The sequence below is a fragment of the Lutzomyia longipalpis genome, chromosome 4 (genome assembly GCF_024334085.1).
Source record: "Lutzomyia longipalpis isolate SR_M1_2022 chromosome 4, ASM2433408v1".
NCBI classification, from domain to species: domain Eukaryota; kingdom Metazoa; phylum Arthropoda; class Insecta; order Diptera; family Psychodidae; genus Lutzomyia; species Lutzomyia longipalpis.
In genome coordinates this window covers 9841873-9855074 of record NC_074710.1, presented here as the reverse complement: position 1 = coordinate 9855074, position 13202 = coordinate 9841873, and the positions used below count along the sequence as shown (strand labels likewise).

The 13202-nt window shown below is 35.6% G+C and overlaps 2 protein-coding genes across 2 annotated transcripts in view; both read right to left on the bottom strand.

Moving 5' to 3' along the window:
• Window positions 1-13202, bottom strand: part of LOC129796081 (long-chain-fatty-acid--CoA ligase 6) — a 215337-nt gene that overhangs the window by 119515 nt on the left and 82620 nt on the right. The window lies entirely within an intron of this gene.
• The window catches only part of LOC129794500 (alpha-tocopherol transfer protein-like), a 28176-nt gene that overhangs the window by 1549 nt on the left and 13425 nt on the right, over window positions 1-13202 (bottom strand). Inside the window, exons 2-4 of the mRNA XM_055835249.1 lie at window positions 5290-5460; window positions 2336-2519; window positions 378-568 (exon numbers count right to left, since the gene is read on the bottom strand). Of these exons, the coding sequence (XP_055691224.1) occupies window positions 378-568; window positions 2336-2519; window positions 5290-5460 (546 nt within the window). The remainder of the gene's footprint in view (window positions 1-377; window positions 569-2335; window positions 2520-5289; window positions 5461-13202) is intronic.

The following is a 13202-nucleotide window of genomic DNA, read 5'->3' as shown; positions in this document are numbered from 1 at the left end:
ACTTTTAGCTTAATTATTCATAAAATTTTGTTAAATTTTCTCTTGTGCTAAATAATTTTCACACAAAGAAAATGTGGTATACCAACTAATTTCAACAGCTCTAATTTCTTAAACTCTCATACAAAAAATTAATTATACTTACTTAAAGTTTATATTGCAAATTTTTCTCACAGCAAACACGGGCATTTAAAACAGCACAAATTCTTTTAATTAGAAAAATTTTCTTTGTTGTCTCTGTGTATATAAAAGTGATATAAGAAGTTTTCATTTTCAGAAAAATTGAGTGGATTCGATTAAAGAAAGAGTTTTGAAATTTCTTCCCCAAAAAGATTTCTGGCTGAAAGAATTGAGAAATTGTTTTAAAAAAAGCATCTCACCATTTCAAAAGCACTTTCGGGATAAAATTTGCACTTTCGCAGGAATTTCACGAGCCAGAACTCATTATCGGGATAGCTGAGGTCCTTTTCCTGATCTAGGAGACGCTTTAGCTCTCCAATAGCTTCCTTTTTCCGTTCAGGCGTTTCACGGAGCTCGCGTTCAGCAACTTTTCGGGCTTGTTCACTCAATTCTGTCTCAAAAACAAAATAATAAGTTTCCACATTCAACGGAGGAATTCCCGTAATTCCAGAAAGGAATCTCGTGTCATTTTCATTGACTTTTCTAGACATTTTCTTTTTATTTTTTGAATTTATTTTTAATTTATCTTGCAAAATTCAATTTGATATGCTGGACACCACAGACTGAACACAACTGGGCACTGCTAAGATAAAAAGACCAACTATTAGCTCTAAAACTGCTGCTTTGTGTCTAAAAATCTCCGGCAAAAATTAGAAGAGAAGAAAAATAAAAAAAACTCATGAAATGAGGCATGTGTCTACAATTAAGTTAGTATGGTTGGTATTCCACATACATGGCAACATTGTAATTGTCGGAAAACTGACGTCTTTGAATCTATGTCCAATTTTTTTTATATCTTCCAAGTTCAAAGAGTCATAAAGGACCAATTGTGATCAAATTAGACTCAAAAAGGTTTTGCAAAGCTCTACAATTTTCTAGAGCACCAAAAGTCTCTATAACTCACAAATTAAATTACAACGCATAAATAAACCTAGTTTTCAGTGATTTTAGTCTAAATCAAAATGATTTAGAATTAAGGGTAGAGCGCAAGAGCTGTTATCCAAAAGGGATAGAGGTACATGTAAAATCGTCCACATTGGTTCGAGCTTTCCGGGTGGAATGCGATGAATTTTCCGCGCAGGGACAGAAATTCAATTAGAAATCACCTTGTGGATCTGCAAATTACTTCAAAATGCAAAATCCACATACATACACACGTCGAAGAGGGGCCTTTTTGACGCATTTGAGATTTAATCATTCCCTTTGATGTGCATTCTACATCTGGCTCAATATTCTCTTTGCAGAATTTTTTGTTGGTTACGTATCATTTAAAGAGGAAAATTGTGGAGGCTTTTAGACTTTTTTTTTGGATTAGTATTTTACTTCCTTCTGAAGTTTTTTGTAATTTTGGAGATGAATTTTCAGAAGATGAATGAAAATATCCTACAGATGGCGACAGGTGTGATTAATTTTTACCAAAAGATTACGCTTCACGCTCAATTCGTTGTAATGAATTACATTTATGTGCAATCAATCAATTTTCCATCAATTGAACTGTAAAATTGTACAATCTGCATTGTGTATGGATGATTTTATTTGAAAATTGCATATTGCATAAGAAAAGTCCCCATTTTTCCTTGCAATTGGATTTAAATTTAGAACCTATTTCTTTTCTTCTTTAAAAATTGCATGATGTGATTTACTTTCCTTGCAAATAATACATTTAGAGATATTGAGAGATAAATTAGCTTATTGGGTGAAGAGAATGAGATGGGACGCCTTGTGGGAAGCCAGGTAATGCCTTGAAACATGCTACACATATTCCACAAATGCTAAATGAGGAAAATACATACATATGTATGTACATATAGCAAATGTTCTCCCAGCATGATGGATTTAAATCAATAATTGGGGTTCATCCAGCTCGTAGAAACATCAATGTATAACACACCTCTTGCAAGATATTATACAAATACTAATCCCCACAAGTATTACTCTCGAAATGCGAAATTAATGCAAATTAATTCGATTTATGTGGTGAGTAATATTAATTCTCCCTTCCGCCAGGAGCTTCCGCACATATGAGTTTGATGGTGATACCGAATATTCCGCACTATGGGCAGGAGGATGATTTAATAATTATAATGTACGTGTCAAACGTTAAATTTGAATTTCAATCCATTTCAATGTAAATTGTCGCCTCTGTTACGTTACGTACCTGCGTATGCAGATGAGAATGGGTTAGAATCTAGTTGGGGGCTCCTGCCGGCATGTCCGGGTCGGAGGACAAAAAAAATCTTTCCCCCTCGTGGTCTTCTCGGATGGATGGTTAGGCGGAAATTCCAGAGAATTCCGTGGAGTGCGGCAGTTGGGGGCGCGCACAAATATAACACCGTGATCCACTGATCAATTGCAATATATTTCTCAATTTAATTTCACTCAATCACTACATAAAAATTGAATTTAATTTTTGCGCAAATTGGTGGCACATGTTGCCATCACCGTGGTTGGGAACGGAAGAGAGCGTGTCAACTCGACGGAAAAAGATCACGTCAGGCGGTGTCACAAATGACATTTTTCTGTTTCGTGCGTTGTGCCGGTGGTGGCGCGGTTGTCGCAAAGAGGTTGGCGTATAAAGCGCCAACAGCCTCCTTAACACTTGGAGGACCCAACATTTGGCACAACGCGGAGGATCAAATTGGTAATAAGTACCAGTTGATAAAATATGCTCAATAATTAATTATTAATCAGTTTATTGAACAAGGATCGAAAGTTTCACTAATTCTCAATCTCCTTCAAGCATTCCTACACCGAATTACTAAATATTTAATTTAGAAAATCGTCACTGGAAAAAAATTGCGTAGAATCGATGCAAAATTGCCAATTCAAACGACTTTTTTTGCTACAATTTTACATAATTTATTATTACGCCTAAATAATCACAAACTTTGATTCTTTAAGTAACTTTTTAATTACTTCCGGCAATAAAATTAGTCCACATTAATAATTTTTACCGAGGAAAAGTGAACAAGAGTACTTTATTTGGGAAATATGGGGAAACATAACCTCAAAACCACGGCAAAAATGTATGGGATTTTGACTGGTAGTTATTACCAATTTGATCCTCCGCGTTGGATTCTGACTTTGACCTCAATTATCTTCCAAAGAAAAGACTTTTCTCGAGATTTTCTTTCTGCTATCTTAAAGTAATTAAAATTCCCTACACATAGATGCTAAATTCATCGAGATAAGTCTAATAGATTTTATTCTGTGACGATTTTAAGGTTTCAATTGGTACCAATTACCAGTAAAGTCCTCCGAGTGTTAATCCTCCCACTTCTCATCCGAAATTCGGGAGATTTTGCCAAAGAAATCCCCACACTACCTTTCAAATAAAAATCCTCCTAAATCCTATTTTTTGCTTTGGTCTAAGTAATGCCTATAACTTGTTGTTGTTTGCACAATATCCCCCTAAAATAACGAAATGATTTATGCGATATGGCGGGAAAACAAAGAATTTACAACGAAAAAAAACATTAAATTATGATATCAAAATTTTGCCTTTCAATGCCTTTTGATTGTTGCATGTTGGGCACACATCAATATAAACTCACCCACAAGTGTACCGTCTGTTTGTGTACCTTTTTGACTCTACCGCCACCATAAAGTTATTATGTCTAGGTAATATCAAATGAGGGTCTAGGGTGGATGCCAAAAAAACTGAGGAGAAAAAGTTATTAAGGATTACAAGAAATTTTCTTTTGTCTTGATAACTATATTCATTGATATTTTAATTTTATTAGGTAATTTTTAAGAACTTTAAGTTGAAGAATTAGGTTATTACCAGGGCATCAATTCTCTAAGAGTGAAAAACTCCCGTGATAAACTCCTGAAGGCTTTAGCGTTCTAAAAGCAATGTGAAAACCGGGAAAATATTACGGGAGTTTATCACAGATGCATTATTTTTCTTAGAGGATCATGCTCAAGTGAAGTTTACCTCGCTTTATCCCTGCAAGGAGCCTTCGGGAGTTTATCACGAGAGTTTTTCACTCTTAGAGAATACAGCCCCAGGCGTCTCCATCTCAATTTTTGCTAAATTTTTAGCATAAACGATGAAGACGAAAACGTCCCATTGGTCTTTAACCCTTTCGTGATCTAAACGTGAAAATTTTATTTTCTCGAATTTAAATGAATTTAATTATTTTTCGAAAATACGATAATATTACATAGAAGAGGTCCAAAAGATGTTTTGACCTCGAAATGGTCTTTGAGAGCAGAATAAATATCGCGATAAAATGAAGGCATGATTAAATGCTTCTACTGTCCCTCGACTAAAATAATGCAAAGGCCTTCAGTAAAAATATTTTGTCCGAAAAAGTAGGAAAATATTTTTTTCTCGGAAAAATTTTTCATATCAAAGTTTTTTTTTTCTTGAAAGCTACATTTATCCCCTTTCCAAATCTGCCAGGGTGGCCAAAATCGGATAAGGCGTTGGTTTTTGGTAGTCAATTTAGTTGATCAAGGCAGAAAATGCCATTTTCTCTTCAATCGGCTGTTAAAACTTAACCCCTCATCCGATTTTGGTCACCCTGGCAGATTTGGAAAGGGGATGAATGTAGCTTTCAAACAAAAAAAATTTTGATTAGAAAAAATTTTCACAGAAAGGAGTTGATGGCAGAATGTATGAAGGATGATCCTCTATCGCAGAACAATTTTAACCCATCTCATCTTGTAGGGGAACATAAAAAATAGAAGAATCGCGAGAGAAACTCCCCAATATCCACTGGGATCACATAGAAAAGTGCAGTGAAAGTACAGTCCGGGAAAACATAACCTCAATTTTGGAACACCATTGAAATGAATAGGAAGACCTTTATTATGTTCGATCAGCGTGGCATCGGGACCTCTTGAGCTTCTTTATAACCTTCCCAACCTTTCCTGCCTACCCGGATGAAGATTTGAATGATTTTTGCTTTACAACTTTTGTCTTTCCGGACTTCTCGTTGTTGAGTTTTTTTTCTCTTGGAGTGCTTTCTCTTGGATATGGGCTCAACAGCAGGGCGTTTCCTGTACTTGGGTGGACGTTTTGGATCTACGGGGGCAAAAAGATTCCGATCTGACTCCGCTCCAACTCCCTCTTTGAAATATTCAGCATCATCTTCATGTGGACACGTTAATTGTGGGAAACATATTCTGCAACATCTGTGCCATAAGCTTCAGATGTTTCCCTTGGCCAGAAAGGCTGTTGAGCACCACAAGAGGAGCTGATCCGGAGGCTTTGTCATCATCATCATCATCATGCTTGGCCGCCTTTAGGCTGAAATTACATCCATAAGGATGAATCTACAAAAATGAGAGAGAAATTGAATTCTGGGGCCTTGCGGGAAGCTTCCCGGAAACTCACCTTGAACGTTAAAGTAGGCCCTCGGAAAGCTTTGTTACTTTACACAAAACTGTTGATTACAGTTCCAAGGGAAAGCACTCCAAGAGAAAAAAAAACTCAACAACGAGAAGTCCGGAAAGACAAAAGTTGTAAAGCAAAAATCATTCAAATCTTCATCCGGGTAGGCAGGAAAGGTTGGGAAGGTTATAAAGAACCTCAAGAGGTCCCGATGCCACGCTGGTCGAACATAATAAAGGTCTTCCTATTCATTTCAATGGTGTTCCAAAATTGAGGTTATGTTTTCCCGGACTGTACTTTCACTGCACTTTTCTATGTGATCCCAGTGGATATTGGGGAGTTTCTCTCGCGATTCTTCTATTTTTTATGTTCCCCTACAAGATGAGATGGGTTAAAATTGTTCTGCGATAGAGGATCATCCTTCATACATTCTGCCATCAACTCCTTTTTTTTTTAGATTTTTCCGAACAAAATATTTTATTTGAAGGCCTTTGCATTATTTCTGTCGAGGGACTATATTTTTCATGAAAACGTGAAAGGATTAAAGATTTAATTATATAACTACCAGGCGTCTCCATCTACATTTCTAGCCAATTTTTTTTTGAATGTAAAAGAAAATTTACTAATCACCAGGCGCCTCCATCTTCATTTCCTCTGAATTATTTTTCGTATATTTTGCAATCTACCAGGCGTCCCCATCTTAATTTCTAATTTTTTTTTAAAAATTATACTTACAATAAAAGCTCAAAGAAAAAAGCATCGTATTGCGCTAATAACAAAATGAAAACGTGTGAAGTTGAGGAAGTTGCAGCATAGGTATACATAGTTTGGAGTTGCAATGGCCTTAATATGAAAAATAAGTGGAATTTATGAGCACCCAAAAGCACGACCACCACGAAGATTTTCCTTAAAAGTTCGTTGAATCTCATACCACTGCTCATACCTAAATGTGAGTTGGATAATAACCGTCATCAGAGCTGTAAAAGACCTAATTTTGGCGCGTCTATTTTGCATATATGCAACGACGTGCAATTTCCTCGTCATCCAGCACACGGCGGAGTAACGTGCACGTTCTTGTGGCGTCAGCGGTAACACCTTTAAAATCGCTGCAAATTTAATTTTGATGCGGACTGACGATGGTTGAGTAATTGGATGAATGATAATCCCGTGTTTTTGATTTTAGTATATATGCACCTTCCTCTTTGTAACATACTGGAGGTTTATGTGAAAAGCATAATTATCGGCAGCAGATGGTGGGGGGTATTTCCAAGTAGATTTTGTACTTTACCATGGTAAATCCATCCCCGCATATGTGCGCGCGTAAAGGTGATTCGGGGGTGAGTAATGATGGAAAATGAAATGGAATCGCATTAAGTGTGGTGCACCGGCAGCACACACACGGCATTTAGAAGCTTCTCTCTCTATCTCTGAGAATTGGGATTTAAATTGGAGTGATTGCCATTGAGCACACCTCCCGGGGGCGGAAGGGTTGAAGGTGGGCGCCTGTGATGTGTGGCAGTAAATGGGTATGAGGGGTTGCACAAAAAAGCGTCTGCGGTGCAAATCGGGCGAGAATTCGATAGACAAATTGGATTGTCTATGAGCACCTTCATCATGCATTTGCAAATTGTTTCTTCGGCGCACAACGAAACCACATTTGGCTTTTTGCCGGGGCATTGTGTTGCAGGTATATCGCATCATCTAATCATGGAAGCGAAAATAACTGCAATTGATGGTGTGCCCGCAGGGGGGTATTTCGGTGGATGGTGGAGGAACACGAAAGTAATGCGATCGGCCGAAAATCTCACAAGCACACTGCGTCCCTCGGAGCGGATTCAATTACCATCGGACGACGCTCTGGCCATTGGCGGGGTGTACCTGACGAAATTACCTCACCTGAACACCTTTATTTTGATATTCTTTCACCCAGTGTGTTGGCACATGGGAGACGGAAAATGATGTATGATTTTTGCATTAAAACACAGAGTGGCTAAGTCGTGATGTCTTGTCAGTGATTTCTTAAAGAAATTATTAAGAAAATGGAATTCAGAAATTATTTCAATTTTCAAAGACAACTGTGATTAATAAATTTTAAAAAAATGTAATTTTTAAATATTTTTCTTGTTTCTTGTGTTTTACAAAGCTTTTTTGTGTATTCCATACGTTCTGAGGTTTAGTTCTCGGCTTGTCATGTACCAGGGCATGAATTCTCTAAGAGTGAAAAACTCCCGTGATAAACTCCTGAAGGCTTTTGCGCTTTAAAAGCATCGTGAAAACCGGGAAAATCTTACGGGAGTTTATCACAGATGCATTATTTTTCTTAGAGGATCATGCTCACATGAAGTTTTCCTCACTTTTTCCTGAAAAAGCCTTTGGGAGTTTATCACGAGAGTTTTTCACTCTTAGAGAATACAGCCCCAGGAGACTTCTTTCGTTTTACAGCAATCGAAACTAATTTATTCTTAATTTCTTATGTTGCTCAGAAATAATTTTGCATTTTGTGCGTTTCGTGGACTCTATTCTTTCTGTTTTTTTTTTGTTTTCCGTGGAGTTTTTCATGGTTTACGAATTTTCCTTTTCTGCCTAATTTTTTTAAAATGGTTTCGTGTTTAGTAAGAGTAATTCTTGAACCTATGGTGTTATGCTTTTGAAATCATCAGTTTGCAAAATCAGGATCTTGATATATTTCCTGATATTTTTTCATTCTCTCTCATTCACACTAATGTATTTTCTATTTTTATCGCTTTCCATCGCATATGTACGATATTTTTTATGAGCCCAACATGTTCTTTTTCGTTTCATTGTTTCACGTTTCGCAAAATTTATTTTTGGTTACTTATGTTCTTCAAAAACAAGTATCAATACTTTTTTAAGTACTGGAAATTTTTCTTGTTTTTCTTTCGGAATAATTTTATAGTTTTTTACGTTCTGTCGTAGTTTTTCCGGGTTTCTTAGAAACCTAAATCGGAACTTCTTTCAGGTTTCTTGTGTTCAGTTGAAACTGTTTCAAGCTTTAAACAGCACATGAAATTCATTCATTGTTCTACAGATTTTTTTCTAGGTTTCTCATGTTCTTTGGAGCTTGTTTCGAACTTTTCACGTCATACGGAACCTTTTGTTGATTTCTTGTGTTCCATTTTTGCTTTTCTTTCCTTTTCTTTTTTTCTGTTCGGAAAAATTATCATTCTCAAGAATTTGATAAATTAAAATTAATTCAAGAAATGTTTTTCCACGCTGTAATTTTCCTCATTTCCCGTATCTTGCTGGAATATTTTTAGATGAAACTATAAATGTATATGAAGGATTCTTAATCTTGTTATTGCGATTGGTTTGTATGATGGTGTGAAAATGAAGCATACTACTCAAGACAACCCAATTCCTCATCTCTTGATTCTTAATCAATTTACAAGCTATTAAATCGATCTGGAATCTATAAATAAATCTTGTATATAATGTAGAATGTGAAATAGCAGCATAGAGAGCATAGAACTCAATTTGCAACATTTTCACAATATGCTCCACTTTCTCGGTTATACTCTCTTGCGAAACTTTGCTAGCAAGGAAACAACATTTTAATAATATTTTAATGAACTCGGTATGGTTATACGTTGAATGTGATTAAGGAATCCCCCCATGAAGAGTTGGACGATGCCATGACGCTCCTTTTGACTCGCAAATCCACCCATTTTGTAGCTCTGATATTGATTGGACAATGGGGATGGTAATATCCACGGGAATGGGGGATGTGGGGGTAGGGAAAAGGAGATTGGAAAACTATTGTAAAGTATATAATCGAAAGTTTTCCGATCTCATCTTTGACAACTCTACTATGCAATGAATTTCCTCTGGAGCTATTGTTGGAAAACTTTGACATGGCTTAAAAGCACACACACACATCGTTCTCCCCGATAAGATTGTAACTGGTGCGTCTCGAGAGGCGAGCAATTTGCAACAAGTAAACTTCCCAATGAATATTTCCGGAGAAAATGTTGAGAAATACAATTGCATGACTTTCTAAATAATTTCAACAATTTTCAACTGTTAGCAAAATCTGCAGGGAAATGTACGGCTGTTGTTGCCAGAATGTCCCTTTTATTCCCTTATTTGATGCGAATCCTTTTGGTATAAGTTTTCTCTTGGAAACTACATTCAAATGAACATCATTCAACATCATCGTATGTGCAGAGCTTCGATGGGGAAAAAATCCAAATTGGAATAGTTTTTTTTTTTGTGAAAAGCAAGAGAAAATGTTTGTGGAAAATTGTCAAAGAAATGAATCATTTTTTAACCACAAAAAGGTCCCAGAAAACTTTACAAGTGGCATCTTTACTCAGGGAGTTTTCTATATATTAAATAAATTGGCAGCCCATAAATTGAGCATCCCGTCACGAGTAAATGAATTGCATTAAGTTGCTCTACCCTTGAGGCAAATGGAGAGGCGGGAATATTATTTTTATATTCTTTCAAATCAATAATTTTTTTCACGTCAATATTTACTTACGATGAGTGTCGATGATTGCCAACGGTGTTACGCAGAAGATTCCGTGACGAAGATGATGAGAATAATAAAATATTAAAGATGATAAAAATACACTTATGTATATACCTACATTACATTATATTCCTATAGCATCCCCCGTGCTTTGTGTAATGGTTTGGGAAGATGGAGGGAATTTGTGGAATTTCATTAGCAGAGCGGCAAAATTTGATGAATCCTCTCATGCTCGTCGCAACAATATCTCGAAGGCGGCGTCAGGGCATCATTTGATCGTGCCGACATCACGCGGGTACTCTCTCACATTTTTTTTTCACACCCATCTCCGGGGATTAATTCTTTTCACCGTGGACTTTTTCAAAAATAAACGAAAAAAATAACGGCCAAGGAGTCACCGTGCACGGGACAAGTGACGGCGCAAGAGATGCCGCACAAGATACCCATCTTTCAGGGCGCATTTGCTTCCTCACAGTGAACGCAAAAGATGGTCTCGGGTGTATAAATACAATCTAATTAATTATAGGGTCTACCTCATCAAATGAACCTCAAGCGTACCACCTCAATATCCTCTCTCTCTACCTATAATCTCAGGTGGATCTCCTCACGCGCAACATACAAAGTGCAAATGGCTTAATGATAGAGCATTAAACACCCCATGAGAGAAAACAATACTTTCCACAGTACAAAAAAACACACACAAATTACTTAATAAAATGTTTTAGATAAAAAAAAACGAACAGGTGGTAACAAAAGTATCACTGCCATGATGTTTTTGAGAGCATAATAGAACATATCAGGAAGAGAAACCACAAAATCAGACTCCAAGAAAGATTTAGAACAAGAAAATCAATCCCAAAAACAAGGGGTGTTTATACGAAATTTTAAAATCCCAACCAATTCTAAGGTTTCTAGGTCTACTGACCCATATAGGACCGCCAACAGTTTATCTCAATGAAAATATTCGCGATTATTCGGATGATTAGCCAAATATATCAAAATAATCAGCAGACGAATATTTCTTTATTTTTAGTCATAACCCTTTAATGGGTTGGGCCTTGGGTCATAAGCTGACCCAAAGGCTCGATTTTGAAAATGTTTCATTTTGTATAGTTATTTTATGAATATTGAGTCCAAATTAGTACAAGATTATCCCCAGGATATCCCTAAGGACTCAAAGGATCAGAAAGGACGAAAAACTGAAATTTTTGAGTTGGTATTTTTTGCCAAAAATGTGTTATTTGAGTTCAAAGGAACCCATAAAAAATTATTTTTAGTTCCATCAACTCGCTTGATTAATCGCGGACCTGAAAGGGTTAAATTGGTATAGACTGAGGAGCAAAAGCCAAAGGGTACTAAATTCTAGTTGAAGAACTAAAATTCAATTTAGTACTTAAATTAGACACCTAAATTAAATTAGTACTTTAATTTAGACTTTTTAGTACTTTTCCATTGTATTTAGTATGTATGCTTTTTCAGCTAAAATTTACTATGTTTTTAGCTAGAATTTAGTATGTTTTCCGATAAAATTTAGTACTTTTAATTATTGCATTTAGTACATTTTCTGCTTGAATTTATTACTTTGGCTACAATTTAGTACATTTTAATAAAATTCAATCTTAGGAAGAAAATTAAAGAGTTAAAAGTATTAAATTCTATCCGAAAACATGATTAATTGTAACCAAGAATATAGCAATTCTAACTGAAAAAGTTCTTAATTCAATTGGAAAAGTACTAAATCTAAGCCGAAAAAGTACTAAAATCGAGAATAATAGGCCTAAACAGAACTAAATTCAATCCAGAAAAGTAGGTACTTAAAAAGCAATAAACTCAAACCGAGAAAGTAGTAAATTGCAAGCCGAAGAAGTACTAATCTTTGGAAATATTGTGAGTATTCACTAATTTTCGGATTATTCAAAAAAAGCAGTCAAAATATTTTGCAGACAAAGCCCATTGTCCCTAAATAAGGAAATGTTCTTCTTTTTTTTTTACTCATGGAGCAAAACCATAATTAATTTTCTGTTGTGGGCTAACAAATAAATCCCCTTTCGATAACAATTTAGATTAAGTAATTGCAATGTAAATAGCCACCCCCTACTCAGTGGCTTCTCATGCTTATCGGTGGTTTATCTGTTGTCTTTTGATTGTGATTCCTCGGACAAGTTGATACCCCAGCAACATAAAGCTCTATTAATATAATACATAGCATATAATCCTGTATTGGTGTTCAGTATTGTTTTAGGAAATTCAAAGGGAGCGATTTGCAAACAACCACAACCACCCTCTACCCCTAACTTGTGGACGGTTTATCCTTTGCATGCCTTCTAAAGGGAAATTGTGGCTGTCGGAAGTGATTAGTAAAGGCATAGTAAGAAAATGTTCCTTCGGTGACTGGAAAATACGTATATTCCGAAGGGAATTAGTGCACGATTGAGGTATTATACTTCCGACATTTTTCCACCAAAAAATCGTGTTTATTCAACTGATTGAACACGACATTCGTATCAAAATTAATGGGCTTCTAATAAATAATAATTTGATAGATATCCCTTCTCAGAGAGCTTCAGGAGCATTCATTATAATGCATATTAATTAATGGGTTAATGAATTTTCAATTACATTGTGATGTTTCCCACTAATTAGGCTACATTATGCTTATGGTAAAAAAAAACTCCATAATGACAGAAATAACTAGCGAGATTTTCCATTGAACAATATTGAGACTTTTTTACAATTTGTTCAAGAAGTACGTGTTACATGAAAAAGGGATTAAAAGTCATTCAAAGAGCATAAAAAATAATTATTTTAAATATTTTTTTAGGATTTTAAAACAGTAACTTATCGAATAACTTAGAATAAGCACAAGGGAAGGAATATTCTATCAAAAATCTTTTATTTTCGAGTCTTTAATTTTCAGAGTTGTAAGATATTCGGTATTCTATCAACAATATTGCAACGACTTCCATTATTTCGACAGTTTCTTTCTATCATGTTTATAAAAGGATTCTTTTCAAACATAGTTTTCCGAAAGATTTCTGTAGCATAAAACTTTTCACAAAATCGACCCCTACAAAGGAAAACATTCTTTTTTTTATTTATATTTCAGTATTTAATAAATATTAAAGGTTTATATACTGTATTCAAATTATCTTTGCACTGAAGCTCCATCCCGCAAACGAGCGATAGCCAATG